Raw genomic sequence first — 27,717 nt, 5'->3', positions numbered from 1 at the left:
AAATGTCTCTGCAAACTGTTAAATCTCTCGAACAAGTCAAGGCTAAATTCATCGAGGATGCTATAGAACATGGTATCTTGCTTTTTGGCCACTTTACTCTCAAATCCGGCCGGTCAGCTAAACTCTTTGATGACGAACAGTATCGAGGCCTGACATGCTCTCAGTAAATCTCCATACTTTTTCAATGGCGGTCTTCTTTATTCTTCTTCATTGCTTACGGCTACTGCCAACGCCTATGCTCAGATTCTCTCCAATTCTCGAATTCCTGACTTTGATGTCCTCTTTGGTCCAGCCTACAAAGGTATCCCTCTCGCCGCTGCTTCCGCCGTTAGTCTGTACCAAAAAACTGGCAAGGATGTGGGATATTGCTACAACAGAAAGGAAAAGAAAGAAGTATGATCAAGTTTTGAGAAAGTATCAAACTGACGAGAATGAACAGCACGGTGAGGGCGGTGACATGGTTGGTGCGCCGTTGAAAGGCCGCATCGTTATTATTGACGATGTTTTAACCTCTGGAAAAGCTATTCGAGAGGCCATCGCCATCATAAAGGCTCATCCCGAAGCTAAGCTTGTTGGTATCGTTCAACTCGTCGATCGACAAGAAAAGGGCCAGAATGGAACAGGTAAATCTACCGTCCAGGAGGTTGAGGAAGAATTTGGTGTGCCCGTTGAGCCCATCATTGGTCTTGACGATATTGTTAAATATCTCAAAAGCTCTGACAAATGGGAAAAGGAGCTTCAGGAGGTGAATAAGTATAGAGAGGTGTATGGTGTGAAGCGAGAATAGGCAGCATATATCCTGCGTTCTGGATAATGCAAAATGGGTACTGATGGCTTTTATCGATTCATGCGCACTTCTGACATCTAACAAACTTGGGTGAATGAAAAGCGTTCCTTTGAAGCGTTGAATGTTAACGGAAAACCAGAAAGTATCCGTCACTGACAAAGGAAGGCAGAGTTAGCTTTGTGACAATAGTCACTTTGCTCAACATCTCAGGCTTTCCTTCTCAACTGAGGCTATCTCACAATACTATAACCCAGTACCTCGTTGGCCGTATTCCAAAATGACCAGCGTCTCCCATCCCGCTTCCAAAAGTATACCCGACATCTTACTTTGCTTCGATGGTACTTTCATCCCATCTCTTCCTCCGCCAGGCCAAATGCTTGGGCATCAAGACTTGATGGGACGCCCGAAACCAGCGTTGAGACCTCCTGTTAGTACCTCATCATCGCAATCCCTACCGTCTGGGCCGTCACCAATAATACCCCCGCCAAGGATGGGCAGCTGGAAACCTGGAGACATAATGCCGTCCATGTCTTTAGACAGTAAAACTAGGGCAGCCGTAGGACATCATGGGAGGAATTTGTCGGCTGGTAATGCCGACTTGTTATCAGTTCCACGTTCCTCTGACTTTCGCACTGGTTCTGGTTCGGGAACAGGGGTGAGGCGCATCGCATCGTTTGAACACTGTAAACCAATAACTTCTCGGCATGGGCGCACAGCGTCCGATCCTACTCTTGTTGAAGACTTTCGAAACAGAGCCGCTTTGACGGAAGTTCAAAGGCCTGAACGGTCAGCCTCACTAATTGGAACGACAGAAGGCCTCAAACTGGGTGAAAGCGACGACAAAGACGTTGTCAAAATTCTCAAAACGTTGCAAGCACTTACGCCTCCCGAAAGAATGCCACATCCCTTACCCCCTCCGCCAAGTACCGGTGTATTAGCTCCACTGAGCTTGTTAACTCCTATGGCAATTATACTGGAGGTACTCGTATGGGAGAGGGAACTACTAAAAGGCAACAAACCCGAGACATTGTTGCCCATCTTGCGTGACGGCACCAAATTTTATAGTCCTAGAGATGAAGACGAGACTGATTTGCCTGGTGAAGTGAATTGGAACTCGACTAAAGTATACATCCTCGCCTTTTCATCCCTTCTCACCAACATACTACCTCATCTCCAGTCGCCTCCAAAGGCAGCTGACAAGCAAAAAGTGGAAGATCTGGTTAAAACGGCGAGAAAGTACGTGAGCAAGATGAAGAAAGTGTTTGGAGAAGTAGCAGAGATGTATATGGATAAATATTCGTTTGTGAGAGGATGGTGGGATGAAAGTGGGATGAAAGGGGCAGCGGGCGAGGTTGGCAAATGGGGAGACATGTTTGATGTCTAGGCAAATTATTATGTTGGCCAGACGAGCAACATGATTTGACTGGATTTTGTGCTGTGGTGATGTACTTTATCAAATATATTTGAGAGTAGAGGTAAGCTTGAACGATTCATACTGCGCAACAGAAGGCTGAGATAAGTATTAGATTCTCCTTTATACTGACTGATTACCAATCATCAAGTCTCAAAATTAGAATATCAAAACCATGATTCGCGTCAATTCTAATATGGATATTACAGCGCCTTGTGCTGGTAAAACACAAGAGATTCAAGTATAAATGTCATCAATGGTATCAACAAATCATACATCAAGCTACAGAAGAAAGAGCATATGAACCGATGATCAATCTTCTCAGTATCACCTCTTGATGGCAAATGTATCTATTAGGCAACTCTAAAAGGGCAGATTGTACTACTACCAATAACATGAATTATATTCAGGAGAAGTTCTCGTTAACTCACACTCTGGCCTGAACATCATTTAATCTCATTGTCAATAAAGGCTGATATGTATCTTGAGGTTGGGTGGATAATGATGAACATTTAATTATGAAGCGCTCGCCTATAACCGATAAAAAAATATCAGGGTTCTTATCTTCATATATGATCTACCATGTGAATCTTGAAGAGGATTATCCTTCTAAATACGTTTACAAATTTAAACAGTTCTATGTTTTGATACACACATGAATGTCCTTTCTGGGACTTCAACTCTTTTGCTCACCTAGTCCGCAGAGATCAGGCCACACTTGATGAGAGGCTTTTGTTCGATAATATGAAAGCATCGGCTGACTCATGAAGAATTGACAAAAGCTTGTTTTCAAGCCAGCAGCTACACTTGGTTTGCCATATTTTGTACTATATTATTGAGACAAAAGAGTGTGAGCTGGAGTTTGGATTGTTTCCATAGCCATTCATGTCGTCCAAATTCTGTTTTGGAGAAAAGAAGACGAAGATATCAATGGGTTTATGATAACATCACGAAGAAATTGAACTCTTAGCGTAGGCACAATCGCTACTTTCGGTTTGCCCTAGGGTTATTATCGCCGACATCAGAGCCACATTTCATCTTCTCTCGGCATTTTTACATACCTCCGGTTTTACTTCCGAGCGGAGATGTCTTCAGTTTCGTCGAAATTGCAGCAGTCCTCTTCTTAACCATCAAACATTCAAGTGAGTGGAGTGTAATCATAAAAAACCAGCCATCCAGCAGTAGCGTAGTATGGGACGACCGCGAAGCAGGAGATAAAGAGGGGAGACGTGGAAGCAGACTGGGAATGCTGTCGTTGTACTGGATGGCTGGCTACTGAAGGATTTTGTGAGAGCGTTGGCTGACTGGTGTGTTGACAGAATGGGTATCACTCGTGACTCGCGCCACAAGCGTGCCGCTTCTGGTGCTCGACGTGCTCACTAGTGTGTCGTCTTTTCAATCGGTCAAAAATTGTGTTGACGGAATCTAGCCGAAAGAAGAGAAAGTTTGAGCTCGGTCGACAGCCCGCCATGACCAAGCTCGACTCTTCTAAGCGTATCCACGAGGTTCGAACTCGGGGTGGAAACACCAAATACAGGGCTCTCCGACTCGACTCTGGCAACTTTGCTTGGGGTTCCGAAGCTGTTACCAGGAAAACTAGGTTGATCCAGGTTGTGAGTTGTGCTGCGATTTGGTTATCAGGCGTTGGAAGATAAGCCAAAGCCAAGCTGGAACAATGTCTAATTTTGTGTGTAGCGATACAATGCCACCAACAACGAGCTCCTCCGAACCCAAACTCTTGTCAAAGGTGCAGTTGTCGACATTGACGCTACTCCTTTCCGTCAGTGGTACGAGTCTCACGTAGGTGATTTTGTGATTTTTTGTCTCTTGTATCTGACTTTGTATCAGTACGCTCAACCTGCTTTCCGAGGTGCCAAGTCCACCGATACCGATGCCGACAAGAAGCAGTCTAACCACGTGAAACGTATCCTTGAAGAGCGCAAGAAAACTGCCAAGCTCGATCCTCTTCTTGAGCAGCAGTTCAAGGCTGGCCGAATCCTCGCTGTTATCTCTTCCAGACCTGGACAGAGTGGACGAGCTGATGGTTACATTTTGGAAGGCAAGGAGTTGGAAGTTAGTTGTGCATCATATAATATCTCGGGCAATGCTAATAGCCATTGCAGTTTTACCACCACAAGCTCCAGCTCCGAAAGGCCAAACATGCCGCCTAATCTACCGAAGGAAGGGTATATGGTTGCCACTTGTACTTTTGGAGATGGATATGATATCAGAAACCATGTCGTGGAAGTTGCATTTTCTGTATTACGAAGCGTTGAGTTTCTCAATCTTCACCCTCCATAGGTTAAACCATCCGTACATCCTTTTCGACATTTCTCTCCGGAAGCTTTATCAACACGAAGAGCAGAGCAAGGTTTCTCCATCAAGACTTATCGTTATGCCCATCCTTGCACCAGCTGCACTCAGTGGTCGATCCGGGATATTCTTCGTATGGTTCAAAACCAATATTACCGCTTCACATATAAAGACGAAGAATGTGGTATGCTCAAGTAAATGCGAAATCAACAAATTCATTGAATAATTAATGCTAACGTGGACATCAACTTGGAACTGACATAATAAAATTAATTATAGATTTGAGCTTATGATTCAGTTATAGATCTATGAAAGTTCAGAGCGACAATGAATTTCGGCTTTCTGCCCTTTCTTTAACTAACGGTTTATACTGATATCTTTTGCAGGATCCTTCTCCAAACTACTGTTCAATTCATTACTTCTCTCAGTAATTTCAAAGCGCCTGGGCACAGTTTTATTTCACTCTTTGCCTTCATATCAATTTGGCAAGGCAAGGAGCAAGGTGAAATGTCCCGGTAACCCCGTGTCCGTTGAAGTCAACAATAATGAATTGCCCAAGGAAAAGTACGATGTCAGGCATGGCACCTGAAATACCGTTTGAAGAGTATCCAGTACCACCAGCGCCTTCCTTAATACAATCGTCCTCTTTTCGTCATCACTTTTAGAATCCAGTCTTTCGGCAATGTAGCCTTCTTCAGGAAGCGCCTTTATTTTATAAGTTCTTGAAGGGCAGCGGTGGTACGACAGGTTCGAGGTTACCTATCGTCGTAACGCCCTTGAAAAGAAGTAAATATCGAAGCAAGTTGGCCTGGCCATCTTTGTGGAGTGGTGAGCGTGGTGGAGTTGTCAGGACGCTGTATCACCTGCAAGCTAAAAACTGCTGCTACAAAAGTGAACAAAAAAAAAGCTTTCAAGGAACAGAAGCGATCAAGATATTGAAGGGACATTATATCATGTATCTTGGGAAATTTGTCCATTCCGGTAAGAGGAGGATCAAGTTTGATAGCTTGTGCTATCGTCTTCAATGTCAGTAAACCTTTTCCTGGGATAACTTGAACTGTCATTGAGAATTTACTTTTGAAAGGTGTAATCAAACCTTGCATCTCATCGAGGATCAACAAAGTGTAGCTATAGGTGGCATAGATAGCTTGCTTTGGAAGCACATTGCCTCGGGTAGTATTGACTTGTCATTGATGCTGGCCAGGTTCTTCAGCCTATGATATGCCACTGACTGAGGTCCGCGTGGAAGATCTTTACTCCCATCTCTAGATTCAGTGTGTGAATGGCAAAACAAAGCTTTGACGAGCTGAGAGAAGCCGCAGGCCATCGATAAGCTGCAATCTCTCGAGGAGACCTGGTCATCTTTTGAGCTTCTTCTCCGGCATAGTGTTGGATTTGAGAAATGTCAAGAGAAAATACGCACTTGAAAAGCTTGATACTTTTCACTGGTCAGTATTCTCCAGCATTGTCTTTGCTGTGCAGTTTTTCAAATGCTGTATACTCGCGAAAAGCGTCAGGCCGACAATATCCTGCATTCTTGCCGCTTGCTCCAGAGCAAAGTCTCTCAAGCTTCCAATGCGATCAAGCTGGGTCGTTTCTCTTTAGGAGAATCTGGGCAAAGGAGTGAGTAAACCGTTGTCGCCCCTGTCGACGATTGTTTCTTTCAATCTCAACGGCAATAGAGCAAATGCACCAGCAAGACCAGAGCCAATGACACAACATCCACCTTCTCCGGCAAAGGCTCATGTCGACCCATTTTGACGAGGGGATCATCCTTGTGGTACGCTGCCATTCAGAAAGAACTCATGTAGGGTTGGATGTCTCTTTCACTCTAGGAGAAGCAAGGTTAGTACTGGCCGTTATGGATGAGCAAAATGGCAAATTGAAAGATTCGTGGAAATGTTCGCCTATATATATAGATATAAAGATATCGGTAATCTGCTATAGGATCGTAAATCCATGATATTAGATTTAGCCGATGAACCTAGTTTTTTATCACTTCTGTTATCTAAAGTTATCTTGAGATTCCTTTTTCTTTATTCAGTAAAGAAAGTGTTTTTATAAAAGCACAAATGCTGGATTCATTATTCAGGTGAATAGGCTTAAATGATTGTGATAAAAACATAGTGTTAAGCTGTATATAGTAGGTTTTCTAATAACCCTCGACTTGGAAAGACCATAGAGAAAGGAATTGTTATTAGATGAGTCTTTGAACTGAATGGATTGAGTAGCTGTACTTGATGGTAGATTGGACGAGGGAGAAAGCCTGAAACATATTATGCTTTTGAGCATACAAGACTATCACAAAAATTCCGAGCTGAAGCCATTGCATTACCATTGAAGAGACCTCTGGATACTCTGCGACACATGTAACGAATGTCCATATTGTAGAGAGAATCAATAGACGAAACAAAGACTCTTGATAACGACTCGTAGTATGCTGTCTTCAACTAATATTGTTGTATGATCCTGCTGATCCAGATAAACTTGCAAACATAACTTTAGAAGGTTTCATGGTATACTATAAGCATAATACAAGAAGTGGTAAGACCTCTCAGATGGGAAAACTTATTAAAAAGACTTTCTCAAGCTCATACAGCAGACTGTTTCCTCCTGCTACGTAAACGGAATGAATAGAAAAATGGAGAAAAAAATTATCCAATGTCCAATGAACAAAAAGGTATCACTCAGTACCCATTGCAACCAGAGCAAGCTCTTGTTAGGCCTTGACATCATTCCTAAAGCGCAACGCCCATTCCAATACCAGCAAGGACCATAATCATCCCGGCTTGGGTCATGGTTCCAACGATACCACTGTCAAGCTTGGGACTAGAGGAAGACTTGGAACCCTGCGAGGCAGTTGCGAATGGGTTGGAAGAACTAGAAAAACATAAAGTCAGTAAAATTGATGATTGCTCCATTCAGGCAGACTCACGAGGAACTGGTAATCGTTTTGCCATTGGGTATGTACGCAGAGGAGGTAGCCGTATTAGAAGTAGAGGTAGTAGTGGATGTGACTGTGTCGTGTCTCAGCTACTAGCCCACTTCAAACCTCTAGAGAGACATACCATTACCATCGGCAATCTCAAACTCTTCTGAAGTAGCAAGGACTTGGGCCTCGTTTGTAGTATTAACCAAGGTCACGATATATCCTTGCCTATCTTGCCATCAATTCTCTGCCCACTGTACTGTAGCTAAAATGACTCACGCAGACGAGATCTGGGGCAACAAGAACCGTACAAATTCACTTGTAGCGTTTGTTTGGTCTGCAATAGAATGGTTACCTTGGAGAATACTCTGGTCCTTGTTGGAAAGATGCGCTCTGAAAAAGTAAGTATCCGTCGCAGGGTCGGACAAGGTCCAGTTTAACGAGACGGTGTTGTTTTTGTACCAAATTGAGGAGTGATTAGGATAGATGATGCTTATAGCAGCTTCAGTGGTAGAGCAAACGTCAGCACTTCACTCCAAAAGGTTTGGCCAATCCAAAGCATTACAAACCTTGAGCAGTAGCAGCGAAAGCGAGAGCAAGGGTAGAGAATTGGACAAACATTCTCCTCAATTATGAATATTTTTATTGTTAGATTATTAAATGGATATATATATCAGAAAAAAGAGAATTAATGTTGCTGAAAGATGTTTTTGAAATTGATAATAGGACACACACCGCGGGACTATTTTTTTGTGAGACGAATTATATGTTACCCATTTTATTAGTGATGATTAGAAAATGATTTTTATTGAGGCAGTCAAACATAAGTTACTAGTATTCACCATACCATAGCAGCTTTACAATCTGCTTGTAGCTCAAGCCGGTTCAACCCATCGCAAACATCTTGCTTTTAGTCTCCAGCAAAGGATAATTGTACTCTGCCTGGATTTGTTGACATTGAAGACAAGAAAAATCGCATTAGAAGTGATGAGCCAACGTACAGACTACCAATGACGACTTGTACATGGAGTGATAATGCAGATACAACTAAATGATATATTTTACTCTCCGACCTTGGCTTCTTCGTCTGCAACTGCTTCGCTGCTTCGTCTTTCCCTCTGTTCTTCTTGCACGTCATCAACATCAGCCATTTCAACATCGCCTCCAAGCGTGCTCCGTCGCGCAGATTTCCTTGTACCTTGAACATTTGCATTCGCTTCAGGAGTATCCTTGAGTTTGGGGACTGCTGGGCCCTTGGAATGGGAATTTGTTGGTTTTTTGATAATAGCGTTGGGGAAGAGAGGATTATTGGAAGGTGCCAAAGGCGGAAGATCTTCTTCATTGATGACGCCTGTTGGATCATCGAAGGACTCCTCAGTAGCAACCTTTCTTTTGCGGCATTCTAATGCCTCAGAGAGCGGCATTGGTATAGGGATGACATCTGGCCTTGATTCATCAGCATATTCAGCAAAACAACAGATAAGGCAACGGGACAAGCGAGGAGATCAGAGAGAAGATTATATATCTTTGCCGACATGACAATAAATTGCCGGCTCAGTCGGAACAACTGGAATAATGGTTTTTCATCTTTCTAGAGGGTTGTGAAAGAGGAGAGGAGCGAGTCTAAGGAACTAAACCTGCCTTTTAAGAAGTCAAATTCTTCTGATCTTGCAACCACGTTGGCTAGAGACTTTTTAATATCTGACTGATTTTATAGGCACAAACAACAAACCCATGTCTTTGTAGTTGACTATTTTCCTCTTCTCTAATCGTGCCTTCGTGTAACCTTCCTCCATAAAGTGCTTGATAAAGTACTCCTATCAAGTCATCAGCAATGACACGTACAAACATAGTGCCGAAACTCACTGCAGCAATGGCAACCATAAAAGTGGCTTCACTACTCATGATGTCAATGTCGCGATCGGCCTTGACAATCTTTTTTATTCGGCTGGTAGGAAACATAGTCGTCCCAGGTTGCTTTTCAGCAAGAGATTGGCGCTGCTTTATTATACGCTTGGGTTTGGGCTGCTTTGTGTTGGTAGAGTTAGAGGCTGCTTGTATGCAGTAAGCTTAATCTCGTCTGATCATTTGACTTGATCTTGATGCTGAAGGACGTTTAGCTTACCTTCCCCTGCAGCTTCAGTAGTTTCTTCCTCATCCTCAGTCTCCTCTATTGTCCCATTCTGCCCTGGTCTGAAAGAGACTCCTTCTTCAACAGCAAGATCCACCGCGGGAGACGATTCACGATCTGCTTGCATTTGTCTCCAAGAGAGAACAAGGACAAACAGAAGAAGAAGAAGAAATAATACACGACAGAAGAGAAATGAAAATCAATCAAGAAAAGATCATAATGGATAGAAAAGAGTTTGGCGCGTCAAATCTTGACGTAATCAGGTTCACTGTTCCTTTATCAGGCTCATTAACGGAATCTAAACCGGGATCAAATTCATATATCATATTAACTCTTTATATTCCCAAAAACATTGACGTCTGCACAATATCCATGGGTAAATATGCCTAATTTTGGTCACTTTTTGGGCTGAATTCTGGACTTGGCCCAGAATATTGGCCAATGACAACGTGAATGTGGCGGTCTAAGCTACCGAGTTTCTTTTCGTTTCTTTAGTATTTTCTGGTTTCTCAACAACATTTATTTCGTCTTTCGCCGACAAAATGCAGCAAAACCAATGGGGACAGTTCCCCTATGGCCAGCAGCAGCCGTCTTTTCTCAACTCTCAGCCAACGGGCTTTCCAGGCATGGGAGGGCTGCAGCCAATGCAAACGGGGTACAATCCCCAGCCACAGCAACAACGTTCTCAAGCTACTGGGATCCAAGGGGCCCAAATAGGTGGTAATTATGCCTTTCTGAACCAGCCGCCTCCAAACGCTCTTGGTCACAACCTCACTCCACAGATGACTGGTTTTCCTGGTTCTGGTGGTGGTGGTTTGATGCCTCAACAAACTGGTTTCAACCCGGCCGGTGGACCTGCAAGGGTAATGCCTCAACAGACTGGTTACCAGGGAAGCATAATGTCTCAGTCCACTGGCATGGGTTTGACTCCGCAACAGACTGGTTGGCAGGGTGGGTTGATGTCCCAGCCCACTGGAATGGGTAGACTACAGCCTCAGCAGACTGGTTTACCTCATGATCCGAGATTGCAGACAATGATGCAGAGCTTCATGCCTTCTAACATGTCCCAAGTGAGCTCTACGTGGTCGCAATAGATCCAAAGTTATGACACTGACGCGTGTATAAGCCATTTGCTCCTTCAGGAGCACCGCAATTTGCACAAGCCCAGCAACCTCTTCAGCAGACTTTTCAATCTCTCCTACAGAACCCATCAGTTGATACGCCCAAAATCCCTTGGACTTTGTCGCGCCAGGAAAAGAAAGATTACGATCAAATCTTCAGAGCATGGGACCAGAAAGGTGAAGGGTTTATCTCTGGTGAGATGGCCCGAGAAGTATTCGGTCAAAGTGGGCTCAGTCAGGATGATTTGATGAAGATTTGGTAGGTGTAGCTTACTGTGTCTAACTTCAACGCTCGCTGGATGCTTACTTGCCTCAAGGAATTTGTCAGATGTTGACAATAGAGGAAAACTCAATTTGCCTGAGTTTCATGTAGCCATGGGTCTCATCTACAGAGGTAAATAAACTGCAACATGCTTTGATGGAGCTAACGTGACCAGCCCTTAACGGTAATCGTATCCCTGAAAAACTGCCAGAGGAACTTGTACCCGCATCTATGCGTGACATAGATTCCACTGTCAATTTTATGAAGGATCTTCTCAAACATGAAAATACCACTCGTTCGTCAACATCATCTCCTGGTAGTTATACTGTTCCTCCTACGGCTTCTAAGGACGCTTTGCTTTACAAGCATTCTGACGAAATCCCCTCGACCTACAAACCCAGCTCTAGGCACCTTGATCGAAAATCTGTACGATACGCCGGTGAGGATCCCGACGAAGGTCTTAAAGACATAAGAAGGAAGCTTGAAAACACCTCCTCAATGTTGGAGAAAAATGCAGAAAAGTCTGCAGAAGATGAGGAGTTAGAAGAGGAAATTGAGACTCTCCAATATCGAGTTAAGCGTATCCAGGAAGATATTGAGTACACATCCAAGGGCCGTCGCACCGCCGAAAAGGACGAAGAAAGACGCAAGCTAGAAAGAGAGTTGCTTTTCCTCATGCATGAGAAGCTGCCAGCATTGGAGAGGAGACAAGAAAGGCGTAAGGATGAAAGGTCGATGGAAGAACGAGCAGGCGTAAGAAGGAGAGATGAAAGAAACAGGATAGCTGGAAGATACGATGATCGAGACAGCAGAGATGAGTATGATAGCTACAGGGGGACTTTTGACCGAGACCGGAACAGAGACAGATATGACCGAGACAGATATAGCTATGACCGTGATCACCGAGATGATCTTCGAGACAAAGACCGATTACGAGATCGGTATGATCGCTACAACGACCGTGAAGGGCGAGGTGATCTTAGCCGATACGACTCTCCTCTAGCTGTCCGATCTCCGCCTCCTGCTCCTCCTCCTCAGTCATCAACATCAACGGCCACCTCTGCCCCTCCTCCTCCTCCTCCACCGGCTTCGGCAGCGGCTGTGCCTAGCACCAAAAATATGACACCGGAAGAGCGAAGGGCTTATATTCAAGAACAAGCACAGAAAAGGATTAACGAGCGCTTGCGCGCTCTTGGTGTTGGATCTGCCCCTTCTGAACCAGAGGTAGACACTAGCGTCCAAGAACGGCTTGAAAAGGAAAAACAGGAAGCTGAGGAAAGGTCTCAACGAGTTGAAGAAGAGCAAATAGCTCGTGGTGAAGCTAGGAAAAAGCGTCTTGCCGAGGCTGGTAACCAGGTAGAAGAGCCTGCCAAACCTGTCACTCTTGCAGCATCTACACCTCCATTGAAGAGCGCATTAAAGAAGCAGGCCCCTCCACCAGCTCCTTATTCTCGGGCTAAGCAGGCCCCTGCTCCGCCTCCGTCTCGGCCTCATTCTGTACATCCATTGCCTACAGCACCTATTCCTGTAAGAGTTGCTTCCCGCACTCCAATAGTGTCAAACCCAGAAGAAGATCCAGAAGAGGCAGAGCTTCGTCGAAATGAAGAGGCCGTTTTAAAGACCCGAGAAGAGAGGAGAAAAAGGCTGGAACAACTTCAAAAAGAAGAAGAAGAAGAGAAGAAAAAGGAAGAAGAGCTTCTTGCTGCTAGGAACAATAGAAACATGGGTTCAAACCTCGTAGTAACCCCCTCAGTTGAGCCAGTTGAGCCAAAACCTACTTCTCTCCCTTCAGTACCCCCAGCTGCTCCAGCGCCTGTTTTGGAGCAGAAGGAACAAGGATCGTACAATCCTTTCCGAAAGCCCGGGGGTACACCAGCCGTGACCGCTGGCGGCGGACATAATCCGTTCTTCAAACCTCCTGTAGCCCCAGCATCATCGGCGCCTCTAGCTGTGGTTGACGGTTCCTCTGAAACCTCTACAGCAGCGAATGCACCTCCGCCTGCTCCTCCAGCGCCGCCTGCTCCGCCACCCACAACGTCCCAGCCTCGATCAACACCTACCATCAGATCTCCTCCTAGCGAACCTGAGTGGGAAGATATCACTGAAAAATATGTGAACGACTCTGATTCTTCCGATGACGAGTATACCACCTCTCGCGCTGGCCGTCAGGGTCTTGCGCAGGCTCTGTTTGGAAATATTATAGGCGGAGGTGGATCTTCCGCTGATTCTCGCCCAGGATCGGTAGGGCCCAAAGTATCTCCCAAAGCTCTTGTGAATCTTGGCGGTGGCAACCCTGATCAAGGTCGTGGTGCATTGTTATCTGCAATCCAGGGTGGCGCAAGATTGAAGAAAACTCAAACAGTTGACAAGTCTGGTCCACCCGGAATAGGACGAGTCATTGGAGATACAATGCCTCCTTCCCATAACAACAATGTTCCTCGAGAGCACACGTCTCCCTCAGCTTCTGTCGAATTATCAACGGAAGAAAGAGGTCATTCACCTGTCCCGCCTTCAGAAGAATCCTATGTCGGGAATCCTAATCGACAAAGTGTAGATTGGTATGCTGGGCTTGCTGTTGATGCTTCTCATCCCACTGTGGGCATGAGCGAAACTTCTGCGCTAGAGCCAACCCAAGAGGAACAAGAGCCTGATGAAGGCGACAAAGGAACGGGTGAATACGAAAAAATTGACAGAGTCGACTCTGAGGCAGACAAGGAAGGTGAGCTGGACGACTTTGATATGGATACTGGTATGTTGTTTTCAATTTTGCAACTGCCTATGACTGACAGGAGAAAGTGCTTCGAGTTCGTTCTCTTTACCAGTTTGATGGTACTCGGAATGTAGACCTGAGCTTCAAGGAGGATGTGGTGATTGAAGCTCATCCAGCCAAGGACCAAAACAGCCCATGGTGGTATGGTACTGTGATTAAAGATGGCAGCAAAGGCTGGTTCCCAAAGAATTATGTGGAAGAAATCAAAGGTAAGCATATCCTACAACTAATGTACTTAGTGTTGATCCGTTATATTAGTCACTCCGGCCAAGGCCTTATATGAGTATGCAGGGGGCGAGGCTGATCAACTTCCATTTGCTGAAGGGGATGTACTCTCTGTCGTTGACTCATCTGACCATGATTGGTGGAAAGCTGAGCGCTCTGGAGTGATCTTCCTAGTCCCAGCTGCCTACTTAGAAATTCAAGGTTAGTTACATCCCATTTCTTTACAAGACTGTTCGTTTACGGTCGTTTGACAACAGGCTGAAGCTGTGTTTTTCATATTTTGATATTTTCCACACAATTAATTCGTCAAAAACAAATGAAAATGATTGACTTCTGCCACGAAACACAATTAATGCTCCCAATTTTAAAAAAAAAACAAATTTCTTGTAAATTCTAATTTGTACAGCTAAGTTTACCATTGAAAACAGTGCTTTAGAGGTAAAGGATAGTATCGAGCAACTGCAAGACGAGAATTTGCTACCAGCTGGGTCAATTACTACAAAAACCCTACCTGTCACGGATTCGTCGAGGGAGTTTAAATCTCGACTTACTTCAAAGCTGGATGAGCCACAAGTAAGTATAGGCAGCGTTCCAACGCCACTTCGTAACAGACCTCGTGCTGCATCAACCCTCTCTATAGCGAGTACCACAATTCCAAGGTCACCAAGTTTTATTACAGACGTGGAAGAGGGCGAATCATCTTCTGACGACTCAGTGTTGAGCTGGTGGAGCAATGAGGAGTCTGATTCAATAAGCGAGAGTGGGAGTAATGATGAAGGACTTTCAGACCAAAAAGAAATTCAATACGAAATTCAAGAATTGTCGAAACCTAAGAAAAAGCGGCGAGCGGCTCCCAAACCTCCTAAGCGAGAAGAGCCCGGGAAGGAAGCCGAACGCAAACGTCGAGAAGCGCAACGTCAATCTATTCTTGCTGCTACTGGTCTTCGGCTCAAGCTTGAGCCACCTGGAGTACCCGAGAGAGTAGGTAGGACTGTCTCAAGACGCCGGCCTTCACCAGATGTTGCAAAACGAAAACAAAGACGTCATGCTCCCGCTATTCCAGAAGGTAAAACAAGAGAGTTACCGAAAACACCAAATGAAGGAGAACAAACAGAAAAATTAGGTATACAAGATGCTTATGCTCGATACGAGGCCTTCTTAGTTCAGTCCACTCAGCAGCAGGCCCAATCACATCCAGAATTCCTCTGTGCAGATTCTCGACCAGTCTCCCAAGTACTGACGCCACAAGTGACTGGTCCTGCTAGCGTCACCGCGCTTTCTCCTGCCTCGACCACAGCGTCACTTCATACGCCATTACCCTTGAACAAAGAAACAGGTGGTAAAATCTCAGGATTCTTCAAATCCATGATGACATCCCATACCTCAGCCGAAAGCAATAGGCGATCTTTAATTTCAGGAGCCACCATCACACGCGTTGACGATACAACATCTGCTCTTTCTCAGAGTTTCACTTCCCTTGGCCCAGATGGTAGGGAACCAGATATAGGTAACAGCGACTTTGGAAAGACTTGGTCAAGTCTTGTGGAATCGAGTGTTTTGGAGACTATGGATAGTCATGAAAGGAAAAGACAAGAGGCAATATTTGAATTCATATCCACAGAGATTGCTTATAACCGAGATCTACAGCTGATTGTCGAGGTTGGTCTTACAATTGAGCATCTGATATGTTGATCTGATATGCTCAGGTATTTTACGCTTCCCTATTGTCTTTATTGGACGAGAAAGCTCTTGCTGTTATCTTCGCCAATATAGAAGATATACTTTTGTTTAACACTGGTTTTCTTAGTGCTTTAGAAGACAGACAAAAGGCCTCAAGACTATACATTGACAAGATCGGAGATGTTTTGCAGACTCTCCACGAAGCAGGTGTCTATTCGACATATTGCGTGAATCAACACCTAGCAATCAAATTATTACAGAATTTGAGAGAGGAAAGACTAGAGCTCGAGACTCATCTTCAGGTAACTATAATTAATCTGAAAGGAGGAGTTTGCAGTTATACTAATTTCAACAGAACATTCGGGAATCAAATCCTTCCATCCGAGGACTTGATCTCTCACATTTCCTTCTTATCCCTAGTAAGCCTCCATAACCAGGCTTCTATTCTTGCATACTTATTGCTTCCAGTGCAACGCATATGCCGTTATCCGCTCTTGATCAAGCAAATCATCCACTATACTCCTTCAGATTCTCTAGATCAATCTCCTCTTCAGGATGCTTTGCGCACAGTGGAAGTTATCGTCAGTCAAATTAATGAAGGAATACGGACGGCTGAGGGTGCAGAGAGATTGAGGATATTGAGTGAAAATCTGTGGATTGGTGGCGAAGGGTACGTTCAAATTTGGCTTATAATCAAACATTTCTGAATGAAGGAAACAATGGATAGGCGGTTGGATTTAACTGCACCAACGACTTTCTTAGGACCACGAAAACTCGTCAAAGAAGGGCTCGTGTCCAAAACCAAGTCTGGTAGGAAACTAACGATGGTCTTGTGCAATGATATTATCGTCCTTATGGATGGTAAGGATCTTTACCGTATGGTAAGTTTTCCCCATGATTGAGGTTAACAAACTCTGAGATGTGCTACAGCCACTAGCCCTGCATGAAATTGAAGTACGACAGTCGCGAGATTCAACAGGTTTTGCTATCAAAGTGGATCAGAAGCGCGGGGGAGATACTATTGCTGTCAAGTAAGCGCATGTTCCTTCAAGATGGAGAGGCATGCTGATGTTATGGTTGTTCAGAGCAACAAGTGCTTTCGATGCTAAAGACTGGATGATACGGATTAACAAGGTCAAGAGGGAAGCCACTGTGGCCCGAAAAAACGAGCCATGAGGAATATGTTAGTGTCAGCAAGCTATAAGGTATCCATATCAATGCTCATCAATGTATATAACTAATTGAATAGTAACGAACTAATGACAACGAATGCATACTGGACTCTATGCACTCATCAGTACGGATATCGTAATTACCAATCTACTGATTCTTTCTTGACGGTAGGATATGAACCAATGTCCACTGTCCCGTCTACTTGATCTAGAACCTCCAACACTTGATCTGTTTTCTTCATTCCTGGCTCCTCAATGACTTGATCAATGCCTTGGGTTGTCTCCATTTTTACAGAACTGTCAGGCTTGTCCTTGTTCAACACCAAGCCTTCGTATTTGACATTTATTTTTGGCTCCAACGTGACTTCCTCTTTGATTAAAGACTGGTTTTGACCCCATTCCCAGGTTCCAACTGCTATACCATCTGCTTCATCTTTGAAAGTGTACGCTATTTCTTTTCTTCCTTTGCCGTTTGCCCCACTGATTCGGCTGGGGCAGATTTTCTTTGAGCCCAATAGACAAATGTCGCATCTAGGACCAACAGGCAGACAAACAACTTGACCAAATCCAACCAGGAGGGGATTGATGGGTTTATGCAGATGGGTAGGTAGCCATGATTGAAGATTGAGTCTGGTCTGCTCAGGTGTGGTCGTAGGCGGGCGATGCCATCTGAGACGGTTAGTTATTCTGTGAACATGAACGTCGACACCAATACCGGCATTACTATGAAACAGTCAAAATACTAATAGCTGATTTCATAACAAAGCAACCTACATATTCCAAGCGCATTGCAGAGCCAAAAAAGCCATCTTTGGTCCAACACCTTTCAGTTCGCACAACCCCTCAATTGTCTTTGGTACATCTCCTCGAGCATCCCCTTCTTGTTCCTGCAGCTTGTGTGCTGCAGCCTGGATATACTCTGCTTTGCGGCGCCAAAATCCCACTTTATTGATGCACTCTTGGACCATTTCTAAAGGGGCAACCGCCAGACTCTCTGCCGTAAGACCGCCTGGAATAGTATCATGAAGAGATGATACAGCTGCAGAAGTGACAGCGTCCTTGGTCTGGGCAGACAACATGAGGGAAATGAGTATGTGAAAGCGAAAAGTCTTTGGGTCACCTTCCGCACTTGTCCGCGGTCGCTCGCAACCCCTACGAGACGATGGTCAGAATGGCCGCTCATAGCATTATTAACTTACATGTCATCAACAGGAGCTACAATTCCTCTTCTCATTTGTTCTATAAGCCTGTACTGTTCCTCCCAGTTGGCAGGAGCGGGATGAGGCTTGGACAATGCCGATAGAGGAATTGGCTTCTTTGCAGATTTGGGTGTAGGTGGACTACCTTCAGCTTTTATTTCCTTTCCAACCTCAAGTTTGGGCTTCTTTCTAGGAGAAGGACTTGAAGGTTGGTACTTGTGTTTTGCAATGTCTAATTCCCTGGGCTTCACAGGCGGCAACGTCTTTACATTGCAGGCCGCACTTGATCTTGTATGTCTCGTAGCGGTAGAAGCTGACTTGGAGCTGGGCATCTTGGACAGAGCTGGGTCCACAGAACTTATATTGGCGTGATTATTGAGTGCTGATACGGTTGGCTTTAATATTTCCTTTCTAACCATTTTCTTCAAGAATAGATGAAAAAGAGAAACACATTTGTCGTAAATGAATATCTTTTTGTTCTTTCGATTTTGGGATACCGATTCTTTCTTATCGATCGAGATAAGCGGACATCGCCGAACCGAATCCGTTCCTGGCAATTGACTGTTTATAAAATTCTCAAAAGATTTCTTGTCATTCTTTAAGTATTTCTTTATCTCAAGTCAATTTCCAGATGGCCTCAGCATTCAGTTTGCTGACAGCAGGAGGAGCGAGGTTTGATAAGAACAGGTTTGGAGGTGATATCGAGCTGTTTTCAGGAGTATGTAAACCATTTCGTCGCTTTTCTGTTGACCCGTTTAGTGACGTATGGCTTTAGCACAAGAGTCGTAAAGAAAAGAGGAAAAGTAAAGAGAGAGGATCAGTTTTGGACGCTGGAATTACTCTGCCGAGCGCACTTGATTTCTTTGGAGATCACGCACACCATGCACCGAGATTGCCACAAGAAGAATTGGAAGATGGGTCCGATATAGAATCAGAGTCTTCCTCTGCTGCTTCTGTCCCAGCGCCTCCCCCACAGAAAATCACGTTGACAGGTGCCGATCCTCTTCCAAAATCTCTTCATACAAATCTGCCGTCCTTAGTGAATCATGAAAATTACCTCTTGACATCGGCCCAAGGTCGACCTTTACTTTCCGCCCTGTCCTCAGCTAATATTCATTCTCTTTGGGGTGTCCAATGTGCAGTTGGCGGATGCCTGCTCGAAAATAGAGACGTCGTGTGTATCGCACCTACGGGCTCGGGCAAAACGTTGTCCTATATCCTTCCTACTATAGTCAAGCTTGTCGATCCAGCGCGAAGTCTGAAAGGCCGAGAGGAAGGCAAAGGGATTAGGGCACTGGTCCTTGTACCGACACATGATTTGGCGATTCAAATTGAAGGGGTTGTGAAAGCAATCACTAAAGGAAGGCATTGGAGGTGTATGGTTTTGACCAAGGCGACAGAAAAGGCGGTGTGGGAGAGTTCTCCTGGTTCGGCGACTGCTGCGTGCAAAGAAGATAGCGGAGATGAAGATGAACAAGTGGATGATGATGAGTTTACCAGCTCAGTTGATGAGTTTATACCCAAGGTCTCTGGAAATCCCGAAGAGTTGGGTATTGATCTTCTCATTGCTACGCCTGAACGACTTCATCATCTTGTTGACTCGAAACGGATCTCGCTTGCCCAGTGAGTTATGACCATTTTCGTTTTGGTGATAACACCGAATGTCAACTAATCATGGTGATGGAAAGAACAAAACATATAATTTTGGATGAATCTGATCGACTTCTTTCTCCCGACTTTCTACCTCAGATCGAACCTATACTTACCGCTTGTACTAATCCCTCTATTCAGAAATGCTTTTTATCGGCCACTATGCCATCTAGCGCTGAGGCATTATCGAAAAAATGGTTGAGAGAGGGTGGTGTGCGTGTGGTTGTCGGAATAAAGTTTGTAGAAGATAACCAAACAGAATCCGATACTGATGATGTACAGAGACTCGGCGGTGACAACAGTTGATCAGTCGCTTCTATACACCTCAACAGAAGCAGGCAAGATCCTCGCTCTTCGAAATCTCATCACCTCAGGTCATCTTCCCTATCCATCTCTCATCTTTGTCCAATCGATCGAGCGTGCTGAACAGCTCTGCAAGACGTTAGTACTTGACGGCATCAGGGTTGAAAGCGTGCATGGAGGAAAGGCAAAAACCAAAAGGGACGAGGCAGTAAATGACTTTAGACTGGGAAAGGTTTGGATGCTGGTTGTAACAGAAGTACTGGCGCGAGGAATGGATTTCAGAGGAGTAAAAGTCGTCATCAATTATGGTAAGCTCGCTACGTTAACGCAGCATAAGAAGGTACATTGATGGCTGGATAGATTTTCCACAAACAGTCCAGTCTTACATTCATCGTATCGGTCGAACTGGTCGAGCAGGTCGTCCTGGCAAAGCTATTACGTTTTTCAACACTGAAGACTCTCTTTACCTCCGTACCATTGCCAACATCCTTCGCTCCTCTGGCTGCCCCGTACCCGAATATATGCTTGAGCTCAAAAAGCCAACAAAGAATGAGAAAAGAAAACTGGCAAAAGCACCACCAAAGCGGAAAGCTGTTGGTGGCGGTGGTAGGGATTTGAACAGAGAAGCGGGCAAGAAGAGGAGGGATATGATTGAGGCTAGTAAAAAGAGGATGATGAGGAACAAGAAAGAGAAGACGGTGGACAACACAGAGGTCGATGTGGAAAAGTGATGGAGCGTACGCTTGGAGACGCTTTGGTATAATACGCGTGAGATGCACCATGGAGAAGTACATAGGTTATAGAAATGCCTGTTTATCACACCTGAAGATATTCCAACAGAGAGAAAGTATGAATTTGTTAGATGAGATAAAAACAAAGGTGGAATAGAAAAGTGGAGGTTTAGAATTTGTTGAATTATTTAATCTTTTTATTTTACATTGACATCCAGCTTTCTTTCTTTTACGAAAAAGTGGTTATGGCTGATAAAGATAAATAAGCGACTGAGTTTTACAGCATACAGTAAGCGGGCAGCTGATAGCGTCCCCGCAACCCAACATGCCTGCCGTCTGGCAAATATTCTCTCCGCTTTTCTCATCCCAAGCCGTCTTGCAAATGACGATTATCTGGAAACCAAGATAGGATATGGCTATGATGGGCTCAAACGCCACAAGCACTTCAAAATGACGATGGCGTTCACATCGTCAGTCGTGATAGACTACTGGTCGAAAGATACCCAGTCATGGGGATGGGTTTGGCGATGACGAGAAATATAGTTGGGAACCGCATTATTGGTAAGCAAACGATATAATGTCTATGGCCCTAATGGTAACCAAAATCGTGCGGTTCGTGACTACCTTGCTCATACAGTATATTGACCCACTAATATTGCAGATGCACAATTGCTCTTCAGGCTATCATGACGCTACTGTAGATTGCTGGGATACCGTTTTCTACTGCACAACTTCTTTGCTCTATTTTGAGAAGAGTGAGGTTTAAGGACCTTTGAGGTTACTCAGCCGAAGCCTAGTATTCTGGCTTGAAATTTGAACCGTTTAAGGATAACCAAATTGATGCTTGAGTTCTTTGATCATTTTTGTCATCAAATTTGGCAACTATCATCAGTGGCCGATAGATGGTCTTGGCAATCGTACAATTAACTGCGCGACGACAAAATAGCAACAGTAGGGAGGTTGCCCTGTACTGAGGCTGTCTTGCTTGCCTCATGATTCGCTTTTCAATACTGTTTGTGATATCGGATGAGCCGTATTACGGGCTTGGGCTATCATGATAGTCACTCGATGGAAGCTCACAGAATTCAAGTGTCTATCTCAAAACACAAGCGCCAACTTTGATGCTATTGCTAGCAAGGCGACAAACCTGGCAAAGCTTTTTCTGTGACAAAATCATCGCTGAGCATGCTATTTCATCACATGCGTTTTGTCTTATCGCTATCATCTGATTCATCGCCATGAATGGTCAGCTGCGCAACCTGAAAGGCTTACCATAAAGCGCTACTGAAAAGGGCAAAAATGGCGGAGAGAGTAAAAGAAACTACGACGATTGCAGAAATAAGGCAAAGACCCACGACGCCGCGTGCAAGTTGGACGTCCTTCAACTTCTTTCCGCCGACAAGTTTTTATATCTCGACGCTTTTTTGGCTGCAGAGAAGACCACATGCACGCCCGAAAGCACTACCAAACGAAAGCTCCGGCCAAGACGCATCTGTGGACACCCACAGGTCCATGTGGATAGAAACGACTGGAGGGCAACTACCGTTTCAGAGAGCTTTCTCCCGTGAGATCGACGCGAAAACGTCAAGTGCACTGCCTCTGCTTTTCCTCACCACGCTTCGCCAGCAGTCGCGGCCATAAAAGCCGACTCCCACACTCTCACTATTCTCATCTCGCTTCTCATCCTTACTCTTCATCAGTTGTTCACAAAAACACCCTCAGCTTCATACCACTTTCTCACACTTGTGTTCTGGAACATCCTCTCACGCCTTCCCACACTGCACTGCACTGCACCACACCACACCACACCACAACTGTCATAACGCTCACCATGACCGATCCCACAGCGCATTTCTTCACCTTTCTTGGCAACGAGACTCCTGTGCACTACCGTATTGACACCTGTGACGATGCTTGCTTTGACTTTCTTCTCGACGGTCCTGCACCACCATCAGCAGCAGCCAACGCGACTATCCAAGGCTTGCAGCATACTACGTCTCTTCGTCACAAAACCAGCCATACCGGTACCAGTAGCAAGTTCAACTGCTGTAGCGAGCAACCTTCCAGTCCGTCGCGTTCCACGCTCGCCTTCGCATCGCAGGCCGTACTCGATCCCAGTAACTTGCTGACTGCCTTCAACTCTGTTGCCGAAGTGACTGCATTCGAACCAAGGCGTTCGCTTAACGCACCAGTACCTGTCGCCTCGCAGAACATGATCGAGCCTGACTTTCTCACCACCATCAACCCTTTCGCTGTCTTCGGCGAAGCGTGTGCTGCTTCAAGTGACCTGGACTATAGTCCATTCGGTCTCCCGCGCTTCTCGCAGCCTCTCGACTCACTCGATCTGCTTGACTCTAGTATACTTGCCGGCACCAGCACCGGCACCAGCATCCAGGCCGGTACACCAAACACAGCTGCTCGTCCTCCTACCGATACGACCTCGGCTCCTCTCACTCCTGTCAAGTCTCGCCGTGTACTCAAGACGGTGAGCAAGACACCGTCTCTGAGGAAGAAGGCGTCGTCTGCAAAGATGACCACCCCTCGGAAGGTCGCTCCGAACGACACACCCAAGTCTCACAAGAAGGGCTACACTCGGGCTTGTGCGAGCTGTCTGTCGTGCAAGGCCAAGGGCAAGAAGGTGGGTGAGCCCATGTGGGTAGCTGTGTTTGGCGGTGGCTGACGTCTTTTGTCTACTGCAGTGCAACTACGAAGTCTTCAACCATGTATGCCAGGGCTGTATGGAGGACGATCTGGAGTGTGCGTTCAGCTACAGCTCGAAAGGGTACCGGAAGGGTCTGGTGCTGCAACAGCGGTTCGAAGCTGAGCATCCGGACAGCGTGGCCAACCGGGTAACGAATGTCGATGCTCAGCATCCTCCTCTGCCGTTCAGCCTGGCAGCGTCGAACGGAGATGAAGGGCGGATGCAGATGGGATGGAGGATGCTGCCTGACGAGACGGAATGCCCTCCATCGCCTTCTCCGCTCCCGTTCCTGTCCTCTGCCTATCCTTCCTTCTCGCTTCCTGTGCTGAGCCTTCCGTCTGTCGGTCTGTCGCCAGTGTCGAGCTCCATCACGACACCGGAGTGTCTGGACTGGGATGCTTTGTTTGCTGGCGTGGACTTTGCGGCTATGCGTGCCAATGAGCCTGTCTCTGTTGTCTCGAGCGTGGGGTGTGAAGAGAGCGGAGCAAGTCGGGCAAGTCGAGCGATGAGCAGGGAGCTTCCCGAGCGAGAGGAGCTATTGAGAGAGTACTTTCCACAGTACTTTGAGTCATGGTGAGGGGCGGGGAACAGCTGGTTGATTTATAATATTTCTTGGTGGTACAGGCATATGATGCACTGATATACCTGTTGATTCTGTCGCCAGCACTCTCAGAAAGATGCCTATACATTGAGACCTCCTTGTCATCTAGAGTGAACGGCTTTCTTATATTAAGGCCACAATGCAGATACTTAAAGCGTCTGTCAAATGTGCATCATTTATTATAGTTGATCTCGTTGGATCCAAGCGATCAATACAACCATGCTGGGAACAAAGAAGATAACCGTATCTGTAATATCTATAGGTATATTTTGGATAATTTAAACCTGTATAGAAAAGGAATATATTACATAATCTTTCTTTTCTCCTGGAGACATTCCGTTCTTCAATATCCGACGTAATTGCCACTCAATTGACGTAAAACGTCCTTCTTTCTTTCTTTCTTTCTATAACTATTTCCTTTCCAAGTCCAAAAGATGTCCTCGCCACCAAGATATTCTGACGCGCCGCAATCCCATCCTGCAAAGGGCTACGGTACGACACCGACAGCAGTCGATTCATCATCATCGGAGCCTCTTCTTTCCGCTCAGTCGGTTTCCAACGTCCAACGTGCGGCTGAGGAAGCATGGGATGATGATGATGGCTCTTTCAAGCTGGGTATTGCAGTATCAGACTGCGATGCTGAGATCCGTATGGCTTTTATTCGCAAGGTTTACTCCATCTTGCTTGTTCAGCTTGTCCTTACTGCCCTCATTTCGGTCATTCTATCTTTTCCCAATGCAATCAACTTTACACATCAAAATCCTTGGATCATGTGGATTCCTCTGATTGGCAGCTTTGTCAGTCTTGGTTTCGTTTGGTGGAAGAGACACCATCACCCGGCAAACTTGATATTATTGGGTCTCTTCACGACTTTTGAGGCAACCATGATTGGATTGGCTGTGAGCTACTATGAAAGCCGAATAGTGAGTTTTGTCTCTGTATTGGGTTGTCATAAATCTGACTTCTGTCAGGTACTTCAAGCTTTATTCATCACTGTTGGCATCTTTGTCGGTCTGACCCTCTTTACCTTCCAAACTAAAGTTCGTCATAATATCGACCTTATCATTACCTGCATTCAATAGCACTTTGCTGACTAGTGTTCTCTAGTATGACTTTTCCTCTTGGGCTCCTTTCTTGTTTATTGGTATATGGGGTTTAATCACCACTTCCTTCATCCAGATCTTCCTTCCCTTCAACGCCACTGTCGACCTTGGAATCGCTTGCTTCTCGACCCTTCTATTTTCCGGTTTCGTCCTCTACGACACCCAACAAATCATGAAACGGCTGAATGTGGATGAGGCTATTGTGGGTGCATTGACGCTTTATCTAGACTTTTTGAATTTGTTCTTGAGTGTATTGAGGGTGGTAAGTCATGAGCAAAATTGCAACTTATAGAAGCAGAGAATCGGTAGTTAACGAAACATCTAGCTTAACAACTCCAATAACCGTTAAGTTTACGAACCCTGTGGTTGTTGACTATACACGAATCCCTCTAACAATTGCTATTTATCTATGCTTGTGCTCGATACATATTTCAAGTAATATATTTGATTCAGAAACACCGTGTTGATAAATGTCTAGATGTATTTGCTACTATAATTGGGTTTGAGGGCAAAACATAATGCCAAAAGCAGTCAATATCAAAGTTGCGAAAAGAGCAATATGCAGAGGATAATATTATAATGTGCACTCACGAAGCTCAGAAGTCATAGTAAATTAGATTTCCTACTTAAAAGATCGGTGTGGCTTTTGATTGCAATCCTATACACATATGTTGGTGAATTATAGGAAATTCGGCCATTCTCATGACTACTTGTCTTCTGTTTGATTTTCCGGATGGACACAACTTATAATAAATATGATGAGGCTGTAGCAGGACTGTTGTAATACAAAGTCAAATCTATATAGCCCACGGTCTGATTTGCCCGCTGGTTCAAGTAGATATTGAATATTACGCACTTCGATGGTGTTTACTAATTGTTGTTCCATAATCTCCAAGCCAAAAGCCAATGAAAAATACATGCCACGAGATGTGGAGATATTACAAGAAATTGGTTGACAAGATCATAATGTTGTCTTTGCAATATTTCCTCTATACTGCAGGAATTCTGACCCCTCCTCCAGATGGTATGCTTGCTGATGCGGCCGTGGATTGAATTGGTATTGACTTCTTTGCTCCTTGTGTCATATTGCCTACACCGGCACTGGTGGCGGCATTCACCAGAAGTGTTGAAGGTCTATTCCTAGCGGCAAGAGCTTGTACCAACATGCGACCCACATCGGTAAAGTCTGAAGATGAGGACGAAGAACGCCAGACAGGTTGGAAGGGAGGCTTTTTGGACACACGAGCCGCAGCAGGTTGCGGCCTCAGTAATGCAGGACTGGAAGGATTTGTCGGTGCGGAAGGGTTCACGCCTAGTTTCGAGATCGTGTTTCTGCACCTTTCACCAGCCATCCTCGTTAAAGCAATTAATTCTCCAATCTCCTTCTTTCCTTCTTCGCCGTCTACAACTACACCATCCTCATCCTCATCATCTCTCTTTTTCTTTTCTTTCTTCTTTTCCAGCTTATCTTTCTTGTTGGCGGGCTCTTTGAAATTGGGATTGTGCTCTCGTTGCCAGTCAAGATAGAGTTCGTCATAAGAGCGAGTGCGTCCTTGAACAGCGCGTTTGGCACCGACGGTATGCGTCTTGCAAGTCAGTGAACGGGCACAAGGAAGGTCTTTGTCGTTGATGACGCCACATTGCTTGTCCAGATTGATCGGGTTATTTGCTAGAATTGAATTAGATGAATTCACATTCAGACAGTCCAAGTCTTACCCCGTTGGCGCTTTCTCTCTGCAATCTCCATCCTTTCTCGTTCCTTGGCTTCCTTCTTCTCAGCCCGCACTTTGTCTTTCTGCAGCTTCTTAATCTCGCTCTTTTTCAAACCTTTATATTTGTCATACATTGTAGAAGAAGACGGAGATGGAAGACGACTACGTTTCTGAGGAGATGCTGAGGTATCTGGTGTATATTGTCAGCTTTAAAAATTACAATGAAACCCTGGACTAACCCTCAGATGCAAGCCTCTTTTTTGTCTCTGTTTTTCCTGCTTTTGTCCCTTTTTTTGCTACAAGAGGTGCGCCGTCAAGCACATGGTTGCACACCCCTTCGCAGAACAACGTCAACACTTCTTTCCACGATTTCACAATCGAGGACAGGTGGGCCTAGAAAACTCACGCCGATGTTCTCCAGCAGCCCATTCCATTCCGGTCTTTCGGCATCTTCCGCACTTGACTAGTCCCCTTCCCAACTCTCTTTCTCCAGAGATAGGATGGGCACCAAACATGTACATGTCTTTTTCTGGTAAAAAATCAGCCGGTGGACGAGGAGCCTCAGCATTTTGAGATTCTGGAGTAGGGGAGCGCGAGAGAGAAAACGTGAATGGTTCTCGAGGAGAGGTAGGTTTTAGTATCAACGGCATTGTCGGCAAAGGTTGTATGTGGTATCGATGTCTTTAAGAGTGGCAAGAGTAACTTGTGAGATGGAATTGTCCGCCATGAGTGCCTTTTGACAGCCCTTCTATTATATATCAGCTGCTCATCAACAAAACCTTTTAACGAGGCGAGGAAAAAGAAACGTAAAACGTCAAGAATTTAGAAAACGAAAAGAATTATAAAAGTTGAATGAAATGGTAGACAAAGAAAACAAAATATGGTGATGTCATCATATTTATTTTCTTCTAATGTA

The 27,717-nt window shown here is 45.1% G+C and overlaps 12 protein-coding genes across 12 annotated transcripts; 7 read left to right on the top strand and 5 right to left on the bottom strand.

The window, feature by feature from the left end:
* Positions 1-2: 2 nt before the first annotated feature.
* Positions 3-787, top strand: L203_105213 (orotate phosphoribosyltransferase; the record flags this gene model as incomplete). Its single annotated transcript, XM_066214586.1, has 3 exons — positions 3-112; positions 165-393; positions 440-787. 3 exons carry the CDS (start codon positions 3-5, stop codon positions 785-787), a joined length of 687 nt encoding a protein of 228 aa, XP_066070683.1.
* Positions 788-1,064: 277 nt separating this feature from the next.
* On the top strand, positions 1,065-2,171 carry L203_105212 (uncharacterized protein; the record flags this gene model as incomplete). Its single annotated transcript, XM_066214585.1, has 1 exon — positions 1,065-2,171. One exon carries the CDS (start codon positions 1,065-1,067, stop codon positions 2,169-2,171), a length of 1,107 nt encoding a protein of 368 aa, XP_066070682.1.
* A 1,347-nt stretch (positions 2,172-3,518) lies between these two features.
* On the top strand, positions 3,519-4,369 carry L203_105211 (ribosomal protein S8.e; the record flags this gene model as incomplete). The annotated part of the gene is made up of 5 exons (XM_066214584.1): positions 3,519-3,580; positions 3,628-3,811; positions 3,894-3,998; positions 4,047-4,271; positions 4,322-4,369. 5 exons carry the CDS (start codon positions 3,519-3,521, stop codon positions 4,367-4,369), a joined length of 624 nt encoding a protein of 207 aa, XP_066070681.1.
* Positions 4,370-5,266: 897 nt separating this feature from the next.
* On the bottom strand, positions 5,267-6,046 carry L203_105210 (uncharacterized protein; the record flags this gene model as incomplete). Its single annotated transcript, XM_066214583.1, has 5 exons — positions 5,267-5,523; positions 5,587-5,694; positions 5,744-5,865; positions 5,935-5,956; positions 6,013-6,046. The coding sequence occupies 5 exons, from the start codon at positions 6,044-6,046 to the stop codon at positions 5,267-5,269; spliced, it is 543 nt and encodes a 180-aa protein (XP_066070680.1).
* Positions 6,047-7,249: 1,203 nt separating this feature from the next.
* On the bottom strand, positions 7,250-8,061 carry L203_105209 (uncharacterized protein; the record flags this gene model as incomplete). The annotated part of the gene is made up of 5 exons (XM_066214582.1): positions 7,250-7,391; positions 7,447-7,528; positions 7,580-7,668; positions 7,720-7,942; positions 8,010-8,061. 5 exons carry the CDS (start codon positions 8,059-8,061, stop codon positions 7,250-7,252), a joined length of 588 nt encoding a protein of 195 aa, XP_066070679.1.
* Positions 8,062-8,501: 440 nt separating this feature from the next.
* On the bottom strand, positions 8,502-9,698 carry L203_105208 (uncharacterized protein; the record flags this gene model as incomplete). The annotated part of the gene is made up of 5 exons (XM_066214581.1): positions 8,502-8,881; positions 9,082-9,123; positions 9,173-9,257; positions 9,307-9,491; positions 9,566-9,698. 5 exons carry the CDS (start codon positions 9,696-9,698, stop codon positions 8,502-8,504), a joined length of 825 nt encoding a protein of 274 aa, XP_066070678.1.
* A 415-nt stretch (positions 9,699-10,113) lies between these two features.
* Positions 10,114-16,805, top strand: L203_105207 (uncharacterized protein; the record flags this gene model as incomplete). Its single annotated transcript, XM_066214580.1, has 13 exons — positions 10,114-10,641; positions 10,698-10,951; positions 11,010-11,086; positions 11,130-13,703; positions 13,751-13,933; positions 13,983-14,150; positions 14,356-15,608; positions 15,656-15,931; positions 15,985-16,048; positions 16,098-16,299; positions 16,357-16,510; positions 16,560-16,660; positions 16,715-16,805. 13 exons carry the CDS (start codon positions 10,114-10,116, stop codon positions 16,803-16,805), a joined length of 5,925 nt encoding a protein of 1,974 aa, XP_066070677.1.
* Positions 16,806-16,941: 136 nt separating this feature from the next.
* On the bottom strand, positions 16,942-18,419 carry L203_105206 (uncharacterized protein; the record flags this gene model as incomplete). Its single annotated transcript, XM_066214579.1, has 3 exons — positions 16,942-17,524; positions 17,576-17,953; positions 18,001-18,419. 3 exons carry the CDS (start codon positions 18,417-18,419, stop codon positions 16,942-16,944), a joined length of 1,380 nt encoding a protein of 459 aa, XP_066070676.1.
* Positions 18,420-18,631: 212 nt separating this feature from the next.
* Positions 18,632-20,684, top strand: L203_105205 (ATP-dependent RNA helicase ROK1; the record flags this gene model as incomplete). Its single annotated transcript, XM_066214578.1, has 5 exons — positions 18,632-18,718; positions 18,776-19,623; positions 19,689-19,886; positions 19,933-20,261; positions 20,314-20,684. The coding sequence occupies 5 exons, from the start codon at positions 18,632-18,634 to the stop codon at positions 20,682-20,684; spliced, it is 1,833 nt and encodes a 610-aa protein (XP_066070675.1).
* A 1,831-nt stretch (positions 20,685-22,515) lies between these two features.
* Positions 22,516-23,962, top strand: L203_105204 (uncharacterized protein; the record flags this gene model as incomplete). The annotated part of the gene is made up of 2 exons (XM_066214577.1): positions 22,516-23,322; positions 23,384-23,962. 2 exons carry the CDS (start codon positions 22,516-22,518, stop codon positions 23,960-23,962), a joined length of 1,386 nt encoding a protein of 461 aa, XP_066070674.1.
* Positions 23,963-24,420: 458 nt separating this feature from the next.
* L203_105203 (uncharacterized protein) lies at positions 24,421-25,438 on the top strand (the record flags this gene model as incomplete). The annotated part of the gene is made up of 4 exons (XM_066214576.1): positions 24,421-24,909; positions 24,958-25,026; positions 25,094-25,351; positions 25,415-25,438. The coding sequence occupies 4 exons, from the start codon at positions 24,421-24,423 to the stop codon at positions 25,436-25,438; spliced, it is 840 nt and encodes a 279-aa protein (XP_066070673.1).
* Positions 25,439-26,078: 640 nt separating this feature from the next.
* Positions 26,079-27,451, bottom strand: L203_105202 (uncharacterized protein; the record flags this gene model as incomplete). The annotated part of the gene is made up of 4 exons (XM_066214575.1): positions 26,079-26,758; positions 26,806-26,991; positions 27,041-27,136; positions 27,208-27,451. 4 exons carry the CDS (start codon positions 27,449-27,451, stop codon positions 26,079-26,081), a joined length of 1,206 nt encoding a protein of 401 aa, XP_066070672.1.
* Between the last annotated feature and the right edge of the window lie 266 nt (positions 27,452-27,717).

The sequence above is a fragment of the Cryptococcus depauperatus genome, chromosome 6 (assembly GCF_001720195.1).
Source record: "Cryptococcus depauperatus CBS 7841 chromosome 6, complete sequence".
Lineage (NCBI taxonomy): Eukaryota > Fungi > Basidiomycota > Tremellomycetes > Tremellales > Cryptococcaceae > Cryptococcus > Cryptococcus depauperatus.
Note: the sequence above shows the minus strand (reverse complement) of the source record. Positions and strands in the feature narration are given on the sequence as shown.